Here is a 20,706-nt window from a genome sequence, read left to right as displayed (position 1 = left end):
TTTTTTTTCCCTCCTGCCTACCCCCCTCCCACCCCCACCACCACCTTTTTTTCTTTTTCTTTGATTTTTTTTTTTTTTGCGGTGAGTGCAAGTGTGGGAAAGGGGGAGCGGGGATGGCGCCCCCGAGAAGCCGGTGGGGAGCGCGCTGACGCCGGTTGGAATGATTTCACTTTGGAGGTGGCGAGGAGGAGGAGGAGGAGGAGGAGCAGGAGGAGGAGGAGGAGGAGGAGGAGGAGGGGTGGGGGGAAGCGAGGGTGGGACCGATTTTGTGCTGAAATGCTGGGCTGTGAGTCATGAGAACAGGAAAAACAGCCTCTCCCCTTGCTCTCTCCTCCTCCACGCAGTCTTCCCGACCTGCTCAGCTGGCACCCGACCCCAAACAGTTTTTTTATTTTTATTTTTTATTTTTTAAGAGCTCGGGGCTTGCACCGGTTAGAGACTGAAACCTGGCAGCCCTTTCCCCGCTGAGCCGTGGGATCCGATCGTTGGGTCAGCACTTAGCAGATAGAAAAAGCTCCTACGGAGCAGAGTCTTCAGGCCTTCATATTAAGAATGGAAGATTAAGTCGGCGTTAAATAGATGTAAAGGTGGGACGGGGCTTTGTGTGTCTTAGGAGAAAGCCTCCCCGGCCCTCTTTTTTTCTTAGACAGGACTAGTAAAGATTCAACAATCTGATAGAGAAAATTGAGGAGCAATTATTCTGGGTAAGGTCGGGAGATTCTTTAGACTGATCATTTAACATTGCTAGTTTTCTGTAGGCTTTTTAATATCTCATGAATATTCCCCCCCCTTTTTTTTTGTTGAATCATTGCAGTAGGATGATAATACATGGGCTGCAGAAATAAATTAGGAGTGCTGGGAAAAAAATTTTTGGAAATGCACATGAGGTTCAGCTGTAAAATTGATCTTGGTCTGTAATTTGATGAAGACACTGTAACACTAAAGGAAAAGTGTTAAATAGATTTAAATGAAATTTAACATATTAATCTGTACAAAGATCGTACAAAGTTTGTACAAAATTGTTAACAAACAAGTAGATTTAACAAAATTTAACAGATGAATTTTGTACAAAGATAGCTGTGTTCTGGTCCTTCTCTGTGTGCAAAAATTCTAAAGCCAGTGTAGTCTGGAGAGTAACTTGCCTATTTCTGTTTATTATAGTTTGTGTAACAAATTTATATAGGCTAGGAGCGATTTAATTTGAGATAGTATTACCCAAATTATTTGTATGATACTATACTCCTTAAATTTTGAGAGTAGTTCCTATATGAAGTTCTTACAAATGAAAGAACAAGCAAGTCAGTTTTAGTAAGTTACTAGCCCTGTGGTATTGTGGTTAAAGGAAATGGTTTTGATGGTTTCTAGAAGAGGAAGTGAGAGTAACATCAAAAGTGATTTGGGTATTTGAGCACAATGCCCTTTTTAAAAGGGTATTTTGTGTTCTCTGTACACTCTTAATGATATAAATACTATCAAGCATTGTACATGTCACCTTCATAAATTAAGATGAAGCTATATTGTAATTCCCGGAACTCTTAGTTCTGTTTTGTGGTCTTTTTTCAAAAGGTTTATTTTTTTTTCCTTCCTGTTTTGAGGAATTTAAGGCTATTAGATTATTTAACTGCTAAAATTTAGCTTGAGTTGAATTATGACTATATTTCAGAGTCAGTTACTTTGAGGTATTTAGATGTTATACCATTTAGCACTTAACACGTATTTGTAACTTGCAGAGAAATACTTACCTTCCCTAATAGTAAATTCCCGCTAGTAGGGATCTGTTACTCATTTTAAAATTATCTACTGGAACAGGGTCATACCTGTTCTCTGGGTTGAAGTGGTAAATGTTTTTATAAAACATACAGGTGAGTGTGGAGTGAGTGTGTGTGTGGGGTCTGAGTGTGTGTGTGTGAGAGAGATACCACTCTAGAAAAAATTAATAACTTTTGGTTTGTTCTTACCGTGTAATTTCAAATATATATGCATGAGATTTTGAACCTTGCAGTCTGTAGAGAGTTGTTTTTTAAGACTGGCTTATTTTCTTGGCTAACTAGAGATGGAAACATTTGTTCAAAAATCTTGCCAAAAAAGTGGGTAAAATCTGTTCACCATGTGTTTATTATAAGGTTCATTGCTATCTGTATTTTTATGACAGCATAAATGGCTTACTCTCCTCAATCTAAATCTCTTATGGCCCTCAAAAAATCCTCCACCTCATAATACATGTCTGTCAGTCCATGATCATATTTTTATACTGTGTGTGCATTCAATTATCTAACAGATCTGATCACTCTCTTTCTCTTTTTTTGTTTTGCTTTTGTGCCAAATCAGGCAGTGCTTGGGGGGCTACACCTGGCTCTGTGCTCAGGGTCTGCTCCTGGCGCAATGCTCAGGGAATCATGTGGTGCCCAGAATCAAACCTGGGCCCTTCCAGATGAAATGCATGCACTCAGCATGATCACTATTTCAGTTGGAGGTCTGCAATGGAAATATTTCAGTGAGTGTATATGTAATATATATATATGTATATATATAATGAAAAAAGATTCTTTAGTGACCTAAATGAAATAACATAATGATATGGCAACTTCCCAAGTTACTGTAAACAAGAGTAACATGCATAATTGCTTCTTAGAGTAATGGAAGGTGGTTGCTGTAAGTTTTTTTATTTTTGTCTGGGGAGGGGGCTCTCGAGCAATGCTCAGAAGAGTTGGGGCTGCTCTGACTCTACTTGGCCTGTGGGCTGGCAGTTGGATGCAAGGACCAGGTGCTGCTCAGGCCCTGCAGTGCCAGGGATCACTGGGGTTGCTGTGGAAGTGCTGGGATCTTCAGGGTCATAGGGCCAAACCGAGCAATGCCCAGGAGGCTTGTGGTGCTGAGAGTTGGACCCAGCCAGGTCCCAGTTAAGCAGGCTGCCTAACAACTGTGCTGTCTCTCAGCCCAGGATGTTTCACTTTTGGAAATGTCTTCAATTGAAAACATTTAGAGTTCTTAATATATGCCTGACATGGATGTTTTAAGAAACTTACAGTCTTATCAGGATTGTGAGAGCACATAAAGGGAGTTTTAGGGAAAAGTTGTGAAGTGGTAGTGATAGTATTATTTAGGTGTTTCTTTTTATTTCTTGTTCTTTGGGGCCACACCTGGCCTTGCTCAGGACTTATTTCTGGCTTTGCGCTCAGGGATCAGTCCTGGCAGGGATCGGAGGACCATATGGGGTACCAGTGATGGAACCTGGGTTTTATTAAAATATATTTCCCCTTTTCAGACCTAGTTGTGCTCTCATGGTGACTTTTCATCTTTTCAGGCTACAGTTATTGCTACTGTGGTGTGGCAGGCAGCAGTGGTTGAAAGTATGAAGCACAGAGCCAGTAGTTACGAGCCCTGTGAAATGTTAAGTCTGTAACATTGGGATGGTTAAGGGAATTCATTTTTCACTGTGTGTAAAGTTAAACTATAAGAGAAGCCCTGAAGCGTATTCTAGTTCTGATTATGCTGTTACTTGGGGAGATAGGGGGAGGTCTCCTAAGGCCCGGTAGGCCCTGGACGCCTGTATTGGCTGTTGTCAGCAAAAGTTGGTCCTGGGGAATTACTGCCCCCGCAGTGCTGACTGCATTCCGGGCGCCCCTGGCAATGCTTGTGGGCAACTGCGGCTGCCAGCTGGTGGTGCTGCAGAGACTCTAGCTGGAATCAGCCACAGTGAAGGTTTGCGCCTTTTCTGGGGGGTAGGTTTGCCCCACCCAGCGGTGCTCTGGGCTCTGCCTCTGGTTTTGCACTCAGGGATCACTCCAGGTGGACACTGGGGTTCAAATCCCAGCCTGCCACGAGTGCCCTACCCTCTGTACTGTCTGTCCAGCCCCAAGGCATGCATCTTAATCCCTGTTCCATCTCTTTCTGCCCACCCCTTGATTATGTTATCTTTGTAAATTCTTTGTCAGGTACTAGGGTAGAAGTTCTGTCCCGTTTTAATTAGTAACCAAAGCTGTTTAGTTTTCCGGTGTTTTTGTTTGATTTTGGTTTAATTCTTTGGGGTCCCACTAGGCTTAGGCCTTACTCCTGGCTCTACACTTAGTGATGACTCCTGGCGGGGTTCAGGGACCATATGGAATGCCAGGCATTGAATCCCAGTTCAGATGCATGCAGGACAAAAAGCCCTACTGTCTGTACTATCTCTGGTCTGTTTAGTTTTCTGTAATACCAGGATGGTAAGGCCTGTTTCTGGTTATCTCACAGATTTTGTTTATGATAAAAGACAATTAGGGGGCCAGAATGCAGAGCCAGGAGTAAGCACTGCTAGGTCGTGGCCCCCAAACCAAACAAAAAACAGCAACAATGTGAGAATAGTTTAAAACTTCTATGAATTGAAAATATAATATAGGAGTATCGATAGCTTTTGGGGGTAACTTGTTCTTACAGAATTTTATTACCATGTGGAAAACACATAAGAAAGCATTTCTGCTCGGTTTAAAAACATTTATTTGGAAGCCTTGGGATAACTCAGCTGTACAGCACCTGCTTTACAAGTGTGGGGTGGTGAGGCTTCAGGTTTGAACCTGACACTCTCCGGTATGCCTAAGTGGGACCCTAGTGGCTCTACTCTTAGGGATCCCAGTGCCACAAGTAGTGTTCAGCCTCTAGTGCATTAACCTATGGGTGCGTGGACATAAGCAAAGTGCCACCCTGGCAAGTATGTGCAACCCTACACGATCAGAGAAAAATACGAAGCGAAGAGAAAAGAAAGTGGTTTCTTCCATGTTGCTGACTCTTTTTTCCCCCTTGGAGTCCTATTTTTTTTTGTTTGTTTTTGGATCACCCACATGGCAGTGCTCAGTGGCTACTCCTGCTCTGCAGCCTGGAGATATTCAGGGGTCTATATGAGATCCTGGGGATCAAAGCTGGTTTGTCACATGCAAGGCAAATGCCTACCCATGTATTATTTGTTCTGGCCCCAGATGTGTGTTTAAATGTTAGTGAACTAAATGGTCACATCTTCTTAGACACACTGTGCAGTGAGACTAATGTCTAACAAGACCAGGGTTAGGGTAGGTACAGGCCTGACTCCCATCTCCAGCGCCGCATACTTTGTTCATTCCCAACATTACTGGGCAACCAGGTTACTCCTGGGAACCCTGAGCCCTTCCGGGTGTTGCTTTGCAGGCAGGGGTGGTATCCTTATGTCCTAGTATTAACTCAGCTCCTAGCTGTTGAATTGCTGGGAGTGCTCCCAGCATCCTCCACTCCTGCTCCCCCCCCAAAAAAAAAAAACCAAAACAAACAAACCAAAAACAACCAGGAAATAATGTAAACATTTAAAAGGTTTAACTACCTCTTAGGTCTCTCCTTCTACCCCATTTTAGTTTTCCTTAGATCTCTGTTACTGTTACCTATTTTGTAGATACTTGGTTGAATTTGGAGAGGTTAAACAATTTATTCTTACTCCAGAAAGATAAGAATTTGGTTTGGCACCATTCTTTATTGATTCCTAACTTGGGGTTCTTAATTCTTTTTTCCATTAGATTTATATTTATTCGTGGAATAAAGACTTCTAAAATAATTATTTCCCATTTTACAAAAGCTGTTGATGATAGAGTTTTAGGCGTTTAATGTTTTAACTCCAAACCCATCACTAGTATCAGCCACACTCCACTAATGACCCAGTGTTTTCTCCCTCTCCCTACTCCATGACTCCTTTTCTTTTTATGGTTTCGGGAGCATACTAGTTGGTGCTTGGGGTTTATTTCTGACCCTGTGCTCAGGAATCACTCCTGGTGGTTCTCAGGGTGCCATATGCTGTGCTGGGATTATATCAGGGTTAGCAGCAGGGAGTGCCAGCGCCTTACCCCTGTACTACCTGCCTCTGAAGTTTTCAAATGTACTTTTTAAAGGAAACTTAGAGTTTTGACTTTTCTTTCTCTCCTTCTCCCTCCCTCATCCTCCCTTCTCTCCTCCCTTCCCCCTCCCATTCTTCCTTCTCTCCTCCCTTCCCCCCTCCCATCCTTCCTTCTCTCCTCCCCTCCCTCCCTCAGGGATCACTCCTGGCAGAGCTCAGGGAACCATAGGAGGTGCTGAGAATCAAACCCAAGTCAGCCATATATGAGGCGAGCACCTGCCCCTTGTACTATCATTCTGGCCCTTCTACATTTTCCAATAATAAATGTTTTGCTTTACTTTTTGCCTTCTCCTGAAATTACTTACTGCAGGGAAAGGTGATGGATTTGGAAAGACAGTGCTGAGATTAGGATCGATTTTCCTTCCTGTAAAGAGTAGGAATTGCTTCAACCTGAATCCATGGCTCCCCAAGAACTCAGGTGGTAGGGATCATAAATTTTTTTTCTAATTAAAAACAAATAAAAGCTGTAAGTCATCAATACTTTCTTAGTTCCAGATATCAAGGAGTTTTTGTTCGTTCATTTATACTTAGTTTTTGAATTTCTTCCCCAACACAAGGAAAACATGAATAAAATCTGGTCTTGGGGCTGAGGTAGAACTTCGGGTAAGGAAGGCCATCATGTCTGTCCGGAGGGGAAAGGGTGTTGCCCCATTTGCCCTCTCCTCTCTGGAAAGAAAGATGGCGGCCGCATGGGAGCCTTGTGGACAGCAGGTATGAGCCGGGGGTATGGGGGCGACTCATGGGAAGGGGAGCGTTTCGGTCCGCCCTTCACACCCTACCGAGGCCACCAGTTGTCCCCCACTAGCGGCTCTCCAGCATGGCCACGACTCCAGAGCACAGAAACCAATTTCTTAATTATCTGACTTTCAGTAGAAATACTTCCAGGGTTAATAAGTAAAATAGCAGAAATCCAAAACCAACATTTAATTCTTGAACCCAGCTGTAGAAAGCAAATCACTTCACAATGCTTTTTCAGCATGTCTGATTTGGGGGGGGGTAAACTCTAAATAATAGTGGTGAATCTTTTATTGAAACAATGAATCTAATCAAAGCAGATAGAGTGTTAACTAGAATTCATCTGCCTCACAGGGACTGGGAGGGGTGGGGGGTGGGGTTTTATTGGGGTTCTTCATGGTAAAAAATAAGTATTGGTAAAGGGAAATGTGTTTGATATTTGCATGACTGAGACCTAAACCTGAAAGCTTTGTAACCTTTCCCACAGTGATTCAATAAATAAATTAAAAAAAAAAAAAGAACTTCGGGTAAGGAGCTTGTCTTGCATGCAGCTGACTCTGGGTTACTTCCCTGGCACTGCATGTGGTCTCCCAAACACTACTAGGAGTGATCCCTAGCACAGCAGGCTATGCTTCCCCCCCTTCCCAAATCTAATTTCCAGTGCCAAGATATTTTTAAGGAAAATGTTGCATTAAGTATTAATGTGAAAAGGGAATTAAGATTATAGTATAGGAGGTGGAAAAAAGAGATAGCCACATTGTTCTTGGTTTTGAAGTGTGGACAGACACTTCACCCAGGTTATAACAAGGAGTAGTCAGTTATTATTTCAAATTCCCAAAACTCTTTTTCTGTAAAAACCTTATGTAGGGGCTGCAGTGATAGCACAGCGGCTAGGGCGTTTGCCTTGCACGCGGCCAACCCCGGTTTGATTCCCAGCATCCCATATAGTCCCCCAAGCACCATCAGGAGTAATTCCTGAGTGCAGAACCAGGAGTACCCTGGGGTGTTACCCAAAAAGCATGGATACCCAGATAATGTGTAGAGCCCTTTTTGTTAATGAATGGTCTCTAAACTTCCCAGTCGTGTTTCGTATTTAACAGTCTGTGGGTTACATGTGCTAGGTTCTAGATAAAACTCTGATTTGCCGTAGTAACAAAGGGGTAGCAGGTGGCCAGAGAATTAAGTAAAGTAAAGGCCCTCCCGTTGATCATCTATTTGCTCGAGCGGGCCCAGTAACGTCTCCATTGGAGACTTTGTTGTTACTGTGTCTGGCATATCGAATACGTCACGGGGAGCTTGCCAGGCTCTGCTGTGCGGGTGAGATACTCTCGTGCGGGCAAGATACTCTCGGGAGCTTGAGGAATCGAACTCGGGTCGGCCATGTTGGCTGCGTGCAAGGCAAACACCCTACCGCTGTGCTATCTCTTCAGAGAGTTAACACAGGGTTAAATTAAGCCCTTTCCTTGCTGGTGCCTGAAACTTAGTCCTGTGGGAACCAGTGTGGCCTCAATTCTCCCTCCCCCATTTTTTAACTTATTTTACTTACTGGATTGGTTTTGTTTGATGGTTGGTTTTGTTTTCTTGTGTTTTTTAGCCTCCCTAGCGGTGCTCAGGGACCCATGGACCACTTTGGCTTAATCAGCTGGCTTTTACTTATTAGGCCTGTGTTGATGGGGGTTACCGAGGTTATTCCAGAGGTGGTGGGCTCCTGCAGGGTTAAACTTGACAGTACTCGGAAGTCTTCAGGGCAGCACCCAGCAATGCTAGGGGACTATGTAGTGCTGTAGATAAAATCAGAGTTGCCAAACGCAAGCATTCGCCTTAGCCCCTGTTCTACCTTTTTGACCTCTGGATTATAGGTTTTTGTTTTTTGCTTATTTGTTTGTTTTAGTTTAGGGTCACACTTGGCTGTGCTCAGAGCTTACTCCTGACTCTGAACTTAGGAATCACTTCTGCCAGCCTCCAGGGACCAAATGGGATGCCAGAGATTGAAGCCCAGTTAGCGGGCACAAGGCAAACATCCTACCCACCGTACTATGCTGCCCTGGGTCATAGTTTTTTTTTTTTTTTTTAATTTACAAATTAAGGAGACTTGTGGTTCTTAGTTAGGGATACATAACGAAATTATCCCTAAAATATTAGTAGGCCAGGCTAAATATAGGAACACTACTAGCAAAACCATTGATGGGGTATGTAGCTGTTTTTTGTATGTCTTGTGTGTGTGTATTGATGTATAGGTATATGTACATATATATAATTGCCCCCTGTGTTAATTCAGTTTTCCTTTCAGAGGCAACTTCTTAAAATTGTAGCCATATGTAACACTTAAAAATAAAACTGTAACAGAACACTTTCATTTTGAATTCTGAGATGTTTCTGTATATTGGAAGCTAAAAAAGGGCAACAATTATTAGATCACAGTATGATCTTCTGAAATTATATGAATTATGATAGCATAATTCTGAAATTATATGAATTATGATAGCATATAAGCTGTGTTAGCCTTACTGATTTTAATTATCGCTCTCTTAAATAAGTTCTTATTCTTTCACATTTGTTAATTGACAGATGTTTTATCTCAGAATTTTAACTTTATAAAGTCGATAATAAAATGAGTTAACTGATATCAAGTAATGTTACACAGTACCTGCCATAGGAGTAAGAAGTGGACATATATTGAGCATTGTTAATTTTGTTTCTGGATTTGTATTTTTTTTTTTTTTTTAGCCTTTGGGTTACATCCGTTGATGCTCAGGGGTTACTCCTAGTTCTGCACTTAGGAATTACTACGGTGTTGCTTGGGTATGATAAGGGATACCAGGGTCAAACCCAGGTCAGGTGCATGCAAGGCAAGAGTCTTACCTGCTAGACTCTGTCTCAGGCCTCCATTTCTGGATTTATCAAAATGAATAGTCATCAGCTCACTTTTCTCTGTTAAATGCAAGGGAAGACCACTTTGTAGCTATTTATTACCTGATGTTGCAGTTTGCTGTATACTTAATTCTATACAAAGTAACTATTTGTATATCAAGCTGTGGTCTTCAGTTTTCCTTTCAGAGGCAACTTCTTAAAATTGTAGCCATATGTAACACTTAAAAATAAAACTGTAACAGAACACTTTCATTTTGAATTCTGAGATGTTTCTGTATATTGGAAGCTAAAAAAGGGCAACAATTATTAGATCACAGTATGATCTTCTGAAATTATATGAATTATGATAGCATGCAGTTTTCAGATAACTAGATTTGTAGAGGATGTTTTAAGTTCTGAGAGTCAATAGTTTCTTTTTCTCTAGTACATAGTATTTTTTGACAATTTGTGAGAAAATTTTGTAGGGCTACGAGATTCAGGAATATAAACCATTGTTTACCTTGTACTTACAACTTTAAAAATCTTTTTGGTTTGGGGATATAGAAATACTGAAAAAATATTATTTGAGTTAGTAATTTGTAATTTTGCTTAATCTCTGGTCTTCTTGAAACATATATATGTACACATATACTATATACGTTTATATATACAACACAAAACATACCAACTTCAGGCTGTATTCTTTAATGTAAGTCTTAATTTCTTTGTTTAAAATGACCCCAGAATGAAAATTTTGAGTTTGGATAGGGAAAAAGATTTATCCTAATAAATGCAGGCACCTAGTTGGTTGGAATTTTGCGGCCCTACTTGTGTGTAGCAAGAAATTCTTCGTAACTGAATTATTAAGCATGGCTCTTTCAGGGTTATTATGTTAGCTTTGTCAAGTGATAAGCCTTTTTTTTCCCCCTTGTCTTTGCATTTTTTTTTTCCGTGAGTGTTTCCCATCAGATGTCACTGTTGGGATTAAGGTAGGGCGGTTTCAGAATAAATAAAATGGAGCCCAGTTACTTCTATATAGTAAGTGCTTCTGTTTGGTTTTTGGCTACACAGTTTAAGAGCCACAGCTTAAGTTTGTAGCTTACTGAGCTCTCTGCTCAGGGGTCATTTTTGGAGGTGCGTGGGGGACCTTATGGTGTGCCAGGGATCAAATCTCATCAACTGTGTGCAAGGCAAGCACTTTGCCCTCGGTACTGTCTTTACAGCCCCTGGACATTGTCTCTGAACACAGGCTCTCCATCGGTATTTTTGTTATTTTTGTTTGGGTCACACTCTGGTTTTCAGGACTTACCCCTGGCTCTGTGCTCAGGGATCACTCCTGGCAGGGAACCATGTAGTATGCCAGCAATTCAACTTGGATTGACTGCATGTAAAGCAAGCACTCTACCTTGCTGCACTGTTTCTCTGGCCCCTCACTGGCATTTTTTGAATCTTCATATAGTGCCCAATACTCTTAAATTCTCTGTGCACATGTACACATACTCATGTAATGTGCATAAAACTTTTTAGGGCAGATTATAATTTTCACCTGTTTAATGATAAGGTAACCGAGGAACAGAGAGCTAAAATCATTTATGCTTATGTTAAAAAAACATTTGTATATATATGTTTATGATTACATGGCAAGGAGATGGTGCTGGCTAGGATCTGAACATTAGCTAGCTTGTCATACAACTGATATTTCAGTTACTAGGTTTTTTCAGTAAGTACAGCAGATTTGGTATATTTCAGCTTAGGGTGAATGAAGGAAGATAATGATTTGGAGTAAAAAATGTTGTCACTGTTGCTAGTTCTACTAGGCAAAGACTATCCTGTAGTTACTATTCATGCAAGACTTTCCTTTTGCTTGAGTAATTTTAATTGTTGTAGCTAGTACTACGGACAGTATTTTCATAGCAGTTATGTGCTAGACCTTTTACTTAAGATTATAGGTGGTTTAATTTTCTTCTAATTATCTTAATGACCCTATGAGGTAAGTACAAATCCCCCATATAATACATTAAGAAACTGAGACAAGGCAGTATTTTGTAATAACACTCAAGTTCCCATGGCCAAATGGTAAATACCAAAACCCAGTCAATCTTATTTCAGAAGGTTTTCATCACCTTTATGCCATGCTACCGCTCTACTCTGTATGGTAGGTCTGGTTCACTAGCAGTGTGAGAAGAGGCAAAACAGATCCAAGAAAAGGAAATTATGTAACTATTTAAAAAAGTTGAAATAAAGTCCCATTCTGTTTTCAATATAAGAAGGAAGACTTTTTTCATATATAGATATCTTTGGTTATTAAATGCAGTTAGAATTGATAGTTGAAATTTAAAGAGTATGGAAGATACTACATATGAATATAGTTTGGGATCACTTTAGAATTCTACACTACCTCAAGCATGTTGTGTAAAACTTGATTTTCATTAAATCATTGGGGGAAGCAGATGAACTGTAATAATGGTTTGAGAAAATGTAAACCAATTATAGTCCACTAAATTCATATATTATTTGTAAAGCTGAAATGGAATTTATGTAGTAATTTTGGTAAAGTGCTTAGTTTGAGAAAATACTTTATCTGATCATGTTTGGGAATAAAGAGAATTCTTACTATATTCCTATTTCCATTTGGAAAATATGGGAATGTTTACATTCATTTTTATACTCTGGCTTGGAAAGAAGTTAGTTGTTATGTAAAAACTAGCTTTAAGTTGAAGTACAAAAATCATCCAATAACAATGTATTTTTATTCTTGGCTACCGTTTCTTTTTAAGGTATGTAAAATTTCACTGATGGTTTTGCTCCTGTTTTCATAGTTGCATGTAGTCTATTTTTCCTTCTAGTATTATTTTAAATGGGTTTAGAAAGAGCACCAAGGAACTGACATGGCTCTACACTACACAAAAGTATTTTACTATATATGAATAGTATAATCTATCGTATACTAAAACTCGCAACATAGAGTACTTTTAAAATTGTAACACCATGTAGTTCTAATCTTGCTTTGTTATTCATAGTCTGCAGTGCCTAATTTCTCTGCTAAAAGTATGTCATAGTTTGACAATCATTGTTTACACGTAATTTTCTCTCTTTTTATTACAATGCTTCCCCAGCAAGGACAAGTTTGGAAGGTTTGCAAAGCTTTTCACCTTCCCTCTGCCCGCTTGCCCGCTTTCAGATCAGTTTCATGTTTCATAACTTCTCTCTCTGCAATTCACAACATAGTCATAGGAAACATTGGAAAAACATTAAATTTCAGTTTTGTAGTTCCTTACACATAGTGGATAGTAACTCTCCAAAGGACACATCCTTTTAAAAATGCATTCAAAAGTTAGTGTTATAATTTTAGTAATTCCCTAAGAAATAGGATCTCATTAAAAAGTTAATTAAATGAACAGTGGAGTGTATTCAGGATTATTTTCTGTATCACTCAGACTTCAGAGAAAAAGTTCTTTCTAATTCTGATATTTATGTGATGCTTAACAATTTACTACAAAGAATGCTGTACTGCTGATGTGGTCAAAATGTAAACATTTCCATTTGTTCTGTGCTTATGAGATATAGAACAGATGTAGATTTATTGTTTAAAATATTATTATTGGTTTGATGGAAAACACTGTTGTAGGTTAGATATTTATAGTAAAAGGCAACACACTTTAGTATTAGAAAGACAGTTTTAGCAGCTTCCAGTTCTTTTGAACTAGGGCTCTTGTGTTAAAATGTTTAAAATGAATGAGGAAAACACTATGGAAAGGACATTAACACTTAGCAAAAATACATTTCCAGTACTCTACCGAATACTTACTTAATTTTGTTATATTTTATTAGCTTCAGATGAATACAATCCTACCTCAAAACAAAATTCCTTTTTTTTTCTTTTTCTTTTTTATTTTTAGGTTTGAGCTTTTTCCTTCACTGCTGTTCTGCGCTAACTGCTTTGAAACTTTCCATGCATTTTTTTTTCAGTAGAAGAACATCTCTGTACTGTCTCCCATTGCATATTTCAGCTGTGACAATCCCTGCACTTTGCCTATTCATTTTATCACCTGCTCACCAAAAAAATAAATATTTTTCTAATTTCTGATTGCAGATTTTGCTTTTTTTCCTTGGTCCTAGAAGAAGGATACATTTCATTTTTTTTTTTATTACTGTTGTTTTATAGGCATGTGGAGACCCGAAGGCAAAACCGTCCTATCTGATTGATAAAAACTTGGAATCGGCTGTGAAGTTCATAGTCAGAAAGTTCCCTGCTGTAGAAACCCGCAACAATAATGTAAGTCATCTAAGTTTTTGTGTTGCTTAATTTCAGCCCTCTAAAAGTAATGGTTCATATAATGCTTGAAATTATTTTATTTTTCTAATTTTTAAACTTGATACGTATAAATTTCATAATAAGCACTTTTAGAGACATTAGCACTTTTAGAGACAGTGCTTTTAATATCTGAAATTGAAAAAGTGACTCAGGTATATAACCATTTTTTTATAGAAAATGTATGATCTTAGTTTCTTAAATATTTTTTAAGTTGTATCAGAAAGTAAGGTAATATAGATATGTTCCAGATACTGCATGATGAATTTTACAGGTTTTTTTTTTAAACAGACTTTATTTTTAAGTTAGTCAGTGTCTTCATAGAGCTTACATTGTTTTTAATAATTAGTTTTAAATATATTACTTTTGGGGGTGTTTTTATAATGCAGAAAATTATTTCTGAAAAGTAGTATAGCAAGGTCAGCATTGTTACGATCCCATATTTTCCCTGGTAAGTTATATTGAAACGAAGCCATGTTTGAATATCTTTTACTAGTTCTTTATAATAATATATACAATCAACTAGTTTAAAAATTAGTGTTTTTTTTTTTTTACTGTATAACATTTTTAGAAATTTTGTTAACTTGGAACACTTCTTGCATGTATTTTTTTAATAGTCTCATATTATGATTTTTATTAACTCTTTGCACTAAGTAACACTACAAACTTAGTCTGGATATTTACTCTTTATATGTGTGTGTATATATGCATACACACGTGTGTGCATATATATACACACACAAAATGTGTGTATGCATATATACACACACACACATAAAGAGTAAATATCCAGACTAAGTTTGTAGTGTTACCTAGTGCAAAGTGCACACACGTGTGTGTGTGTGTCTGTGTGTGTTGGTTTGGGGGCTGGACCTGTCAATGCTCAGGAATTACTCCTGGCTCTGTGCTCAGGAATCACTCCTGGTGCTGCTGAGGGGGACATTATGGGATGCCAGGGATCAAACCCAGGTCAGCCAAACCCTACTTGCTGCACTATCACTTAAGCCCCTCTTGCAATCTATTTTAACAAACTATCTTAAAAATATTTTACCATGATTTGATTTCCTCAAATCTTGAAGATTTGTGTTTAGTTAGTTGATACTACTTTTTGGTGGTTGTTGTGGGTCATACCTGGCCAATCTCAGGGCTTCTGCCTGGTTCTGAGCTTAAGAATCAGTCTTGGCAGGGCTTGAAGGCCTGTAAAGGGTGTCGGGGAATTGAACCTGGGTTGATCTTGTGTACAAGTGCCCTACTCACTACAGTAATGTTCTGGCCTCTGTTGATACTACTTGTATATAAAACCTTTTAATGTAAAAGAAAATACAAAACAGAATTATAAAAATGTTTTGTAAAGTGTTTTTATTTCTCCTTTTGGCTTTTTGGGTCACACCCAGCGATGCTCTTAGGGGTTACTCCTGACTCTGCATTTAGGAATTACTTCTGGCGATGCTCCGGGGGACCATATGGGATGCTGGGGATTGAACTCGGGTCAGCCACGTGCAAGGCAAACGCCCTACCCGCTGTACTATCGCTCTGTCCCCTGTAAAGTGATTTTTACATTTAAGAAATTTTATTTTTTGTCAACATTCAGCAGTATTCAGAGCTTACTCCTGGCTTTGTGCTCATGTGCTCAGAGATAACTTCTGGCTGTGCTTGGGGAACCATATGTGGTGCCAAGGATAGACCTGGGTCAGTTGCATGCGAGCCAATCAAGTATCTTACCCACTGTAATATCTCTGTGGCCTCTAAAGTGATGCTTCTTTCTGTTTGTGAAGCAAGATAGTTTTTATTTAAGGAAATTTACTTAGATGTGAGGAGAGCGAAAGAGCGGAATATGTTTCTAAAAGAAAATATGGGCTTCTCCAGGGTGGAACAAAGCCTAACATGATTTTTTTTTTTTTAAAAAGAACACTTCTTAACATTTTTTTTTATGACCACAGAACAATAGAGCTATATTTTTCCTAGGTGATTCTGTTTTATAATTGGTAAACTATTCTTAAAGATAATATACTCTTTTGTATACATTTGTTTTTCTCATAGCTCATATGATCTTTGTGGTTTGAAGTTTTCAGAGAACTTAAGGGTTTTGGTTTTTTTTTTTTATATGTGTGGGAGGGTGGGGTGGAGTGGGATGGAGGACCATCCCGGTGGTTCTTAGAGACTGCTCCTGACTCTGCTTAGGGATAACTCCTGGCAGTACTCGTGTGGTGATAGTATGTGGCAGGTCACATGTGGTGCTGGAGATTGAACAAGGGTTGGCTATAGGTAAATGCTGCAACCTGCTGTGTTTTCTCTCATGCCCACCACATCTTTCAAGTTTAATGTACAGCTGTGTGTACATGCATGTGCATTTCCACTTGAGTATCGTCATCGTTCCTTTTCTTAAGTGTGATCTTATTAAATATATGTTCAATATTTAATAGCAGTAAATTTTGTTAGTAAAGTAAAATAATCTTTGCTGTTGATATCCTGGGTAAACTATAATAATGCTGATGTCTTTTATTTTTAATTACTTTTACTGTCCTTCTCATCTTCTGAAACTTAAACTTTTTTTTTTCTTTTTTGAGTTGGGGGAGATGCTCAGTAGGTAGGGGGATGGTGGCCCTGTACCAGTGATTTTTGGCTACTTACCTGTAGAATTTAAAGTTCTTAGGATGCTGTGCATCTCAGGGCCCACAGTGTTGAGGATACCCAGTCAACTCTGAAGATGCTTGGGGGAACATGTGTGCCGCGAGTGGAACCCAGGCTGGGTGCATGTTAGTCATGTGTTGTCATCACTGGACTTCTCCCGGCACCTACAAAGTTTTTTAATGAAAGCTTTGTTGAGATATAATTCATTTACCATATATTTCACTCGCTTAAGATGTATAATTTGGTGGTTTTTTATTATATTCATGGAACTGTGCATCCAGTGTCACGATTATTTTTAAAAAGTTTCACCACCCCCTCGCAAAGAATTCATTAACTGTCACTGGTGCCAATCTCTCACCCCTAGGCAGTCCTCTTTCTATCTGTAAGTCTGTTCTGGAGATTTCATATGTATCGGGTTATATACATGTGGCCTTTCTAATTGGCTTCTTTCCCTTATCGTCTTATTTTCAAGGTATATACAGGTTTATCAGTACATCATTCCCCTTTATTGCTAAATAATACATTTGTTTATCCATTGATCTGTTGATTGATGCTTGAATTGTTTTTTTCTGCTTTTTTAACTATTGAATATAACTATAAACATTATTGTGAAAGTTAGGTAAAAATACGTTTTTGTTTCCTGGGTGTACTTGAGATTGAATGTAGAAACTCCACATACAGTATGTGTTTTGCTACAGAACCAGACTCTGGCTCTGTTTTGCCCATTGAAAACCCTGTGCTAGATATTTATAAAATTTTTTAATCAGTTTTGGTCTGGGTCTGCTGAGATCTTTGTGAGACGTTCCTAGATAACTTACGATGGGAAATGAGAAGTAAGTTGTTTCATTACAATTTCAATTGTTTTAATTCAATTTAGTAGTAAGTGGAGATTTAAGGACTAAGAATGACAATAGGAATTTAATAGGGGATGGAGATTCTTGATACTAAGAGCACTATAGACATGGTTTTGATATAATCTTTGTTTTATCCCCGATATTAGGATCATTTGTAAATAATGCGCTTCAGTGCGCAGGGCAAATTACCAGTTAGCCCTATTAAATTACCTCTTGCCCCAGTTTCAGAAAAGGCAGTTATAAAAAGCAATTAAAAATAAATTTTATTTCTTAAGATTCTTAACAAGAAGGCTAATTATTTTGCAGCCCCAAATTTATTTTTTTGGTCACTCTCCTTCCACCTAGTTGTTGACACTTGTCCGTTTTCTGCTTACGTATTTCTAAGTTCCATTAGATGTTGTGAGCACAGTATCTGTCAGTATTTCAAAGGAGATTGGCCACAAGATTGTTATCTAACAGAACTTCAATTATTACAATATCAGACTTCTTGGAGTCATTGTTTTGTTATCCAGATCCCTTTGTAACTGTAGCACTGTAGCACTGTTCTCCCGTTGTTACTGATTTGCTTAAGTGGGCACCGGTAACCTCTCCATTGTGAGACTTGTTGTTTCTGTTCTTGGCATATCAAATACGCCATGGGGAGCTTGTCACGCTCTTTGAGAGGGACAGAGGAATCGAACCCCGGCTGGCCATGTGCAGTGCAAACGCCCGACACGCTGTGCTGTCACTCCAGCCCTTGTAAATGTAACTGACTTAAATTTTCTTTTTTCCTTTTTCGAAAAAATTTATTAAAGCACCATGATTTACAGAGTTATTCATAGTTGGGTGTTAGACATACTGTGTTTCAGCACCATCCCACTTTGAGTGTCTTTCTGTCCACCAAAATTGCCAGGTTCCCTCTCATCCACCCTTCAGCTTGCCACCTTGACAAACACATTTTGAAGTTTGGTTGTTGAAATTTGGATCTCATTTTCAGTGTGCTTGACTCTGGTTTGGATAGTTAGCTATGCCACTCCTTTACACCAACATTGTACTCGGATTCCCTTGATCCCTGCTTTCTGTTGCTCCATGTATCTCTTCTTTTCCCCCACTATTTCTTTCCTTCCTTGTCCTTCTCTTCCCTGTGCTTTGAGACCAGGGTGATCTAGGCATCACACTTTCAAACATTGCATTCCCTCGTCCACTTGATCTATATATACACCTATTAGATCATCCTGTGTTTGGCCTTATTCTGGCTTTCTTTAACATGTATCTTCCAGTTCCAATGTTGCAGCGAATTGCATAATTTCATCATTCCTCACAGATGTGTATTATTCCATTCCATATATGTACCATATCATCATGATCTGCTTATCATTAGACATCTAAGTTGATTCCATATCTTAGCTGTTGTACTAAGTGCTGAAAAGAATAATGGTGTGCATATTTCCTTTTGAATAAGTGTTTTTGTGTCCTCGGTGGGATTAATGAGATTAAGAGATCCACAAGTGGGATTAATGGGTCATACTGTAGTTCAATTCAGTTACCAAAATAGCATGTATACCAGACAATGATTCAAAGTAATTCAAAAGAATTTATGGCGAGAAGTGCCTCTCTTACCTGATTCTTAGTGTAGTCATGTTCCTCAGACAAACTTCTGTTTAGGTACTCCTAGAGGTTACAGTCAGAACTATAAGAAATAAACTTAATTCTTTTTGTTCCAAAAAATTAGTTTAGTCATTAATTTTTTCTCTGTATTCATCCTTTCCTGTTCATATGCTTGAGTAGTTCTTAGTTTGCACTGCTTTTTTCCCTTGTTACATTTGAACTTAGATGAAGAATTATTTATATGTGTGTATATATACATACATATGCTTACACATATGCATTCATATATACATTATGTATATATACATTTATGTATGTATACACACGTATGCATATATGTGTATATGTATTCATATATGTTTGGAGAGAGAGTACAGCAAGTAGGTCACTTGCTGCCTTTGATCCCTGGTACCACATATGGTCCTCTCAGTGCTGCCAGGAGTGATTCATAAGTACAGAGCCATGAGTAAGCCCTAAGCACCACTGGCTATGCCCCTTCCCCCAACAAAAAATAATAATTTAGCATCAAGATGAAATGTATTTTTTTCCTACAGTATAAGGATCAAAGCCAGTGCTTAACAGGACAGGAATGTGTTCTACTCCTGAGCCTTTAGTAGCCTTTTAACTGGGTATCCTTTGAGTATTTTCAATATTCTGGTCCCATTAAATAAATTCTCCCAAAATCCATTTTACATTAAATTGTTCATAGGTATACTGTGACTGTTGTATCAGGAATAACAGTCATATGCAACAAGTATGGAATAACAGTTACGTGCAACAGTTGCATAATGATGTTCTTCTGTCCACTGTCCAGTGTCCTCCCATTGTTCATCAATTTGCTCGATGGGCCCAGTAACGTCTCCATTGTGAGACTTTTATTACTGTGTTTGGCATATCCAATATGTCACCTGTAGCTTGCCAGGCTTTGCCATGCGGGCGAGATACTCTCGGTAGCTTGCCGGGCTCTCCGAGAGGGGAGGGGCGGAGGAATCGAACTCAGTTTGGCCATGTTGGGTGCATGCAAGGCAAATGCCCTACCTGCTGTGCTATCGCTCCAACCCAATAGTGTTCTTAATTTTTTGTTTTTTTTTTTTTTGCTTTTTGAGTCACACCCAGTGATGCTCAGGGATTACTCCTGTACTCCTGGTTCTGCACTCAGGAATTAACTCCTGGCGGTGCTTGGAGGACATAAGGGATGCTGGGAATTGAACCCAGGTTGGCCGCGTGCAAGGCAAGTGCCCTTCCCGCTGTGCTATAACTCCAGCCCCTTCTTAAATTTTTTTGACCTGTTCATTCTCTCTTTTGTATTATATTTTAAAATTTTCTGACCTGTTCATCGTTCTCCCTTTTTTCTGTTTTGTTTTTTGTTTTGAAGCCACACCCAGCAATGCTTAGGCCGACTCCTGATTCTGCACCAGAAATCACTCCTGGCAATGCTTGGGGACCATATAGGATGCTGGGGATTGAACCCAGCTCACTGTACTGTCTCTCTGGCCCCAGATATTTTATAAGCTTTAGCTATAACTTTTAGTTCTATATTATTCTCCCTTCTCTAATCCTTCTCTTCAGTTTTTCCTCTGGACACTGCATAGTTTTCATTCTGGCACATCTCCTTATGATTATGTGTGGATTTTTTTTTTTTTTGGTTGGTGTTTTATTTTTAGGTCACACACTTGGTGCTCAGGGCTTACTCCTCATCTGTGCTCAGCAGTCACTCCTGGCAGTGCTCAGGGGCCATATTTGGTGCCAGAGTTTATAACCAGAGTTGACCATGTACAAGGCTTTGTCCTCTGTACTATATTTCGGGCTCCAATGTGATGGTTTTTCCCATGAGTTTTTATGAAGTTTGG

General features: G+C 39.1%; 1 protein-coding gene across 4 annotated transcripts in view; it reads left to right on the top strand.

The window, feature by feature from the left end:
- NCKAP1 (NCK associated protein 1) overlaps positions 1-20,706 on the top strand; it is an 86,951-nt gene that overhangs the window by 501 nt on the left and 65,744 nt on the right. For 2 of the 4 annotated variants that reach the window (XM_056111605.1, XM_056111604.1), the window contains exons 2-3: positions 12,589-12,606; positions 13,638-13,748. In XM_056111605.1, coding sequence (XP_055967580.1) covers positions 12,589-12,606; positions 13,638-13,748 — 129 coding nt within the window. The remainder of the gene's footprint in view (positions 1-12,588; positions 12,607-13,637; positions 13,749-20,706) is intronic. The other 2 variants (XM_056111607.1, XM_056111606.1) reach the window with 1 other exon arrangement.

This window comes from Sorex fumeus, unplaced genomic scaffold (genome assembly GCF_029834395.1).
Source record: "Sorex fumeus unplaced genomic scaffold, SorFum_2.1 ptg000014l, whole genome shotgun sequence".
NCBI classification, from domain to species: Eukaryota; Metazoa; Chordata; class Mammalia; order Eulipotyphla; family Soricidae; genus Sorex; species Sorex fumeus.
The sequence above is the reverse complement of the archived record's forward strand: the minus strand, read 5'-3'. Positions and strand labels throughout refer to the sequence as shown.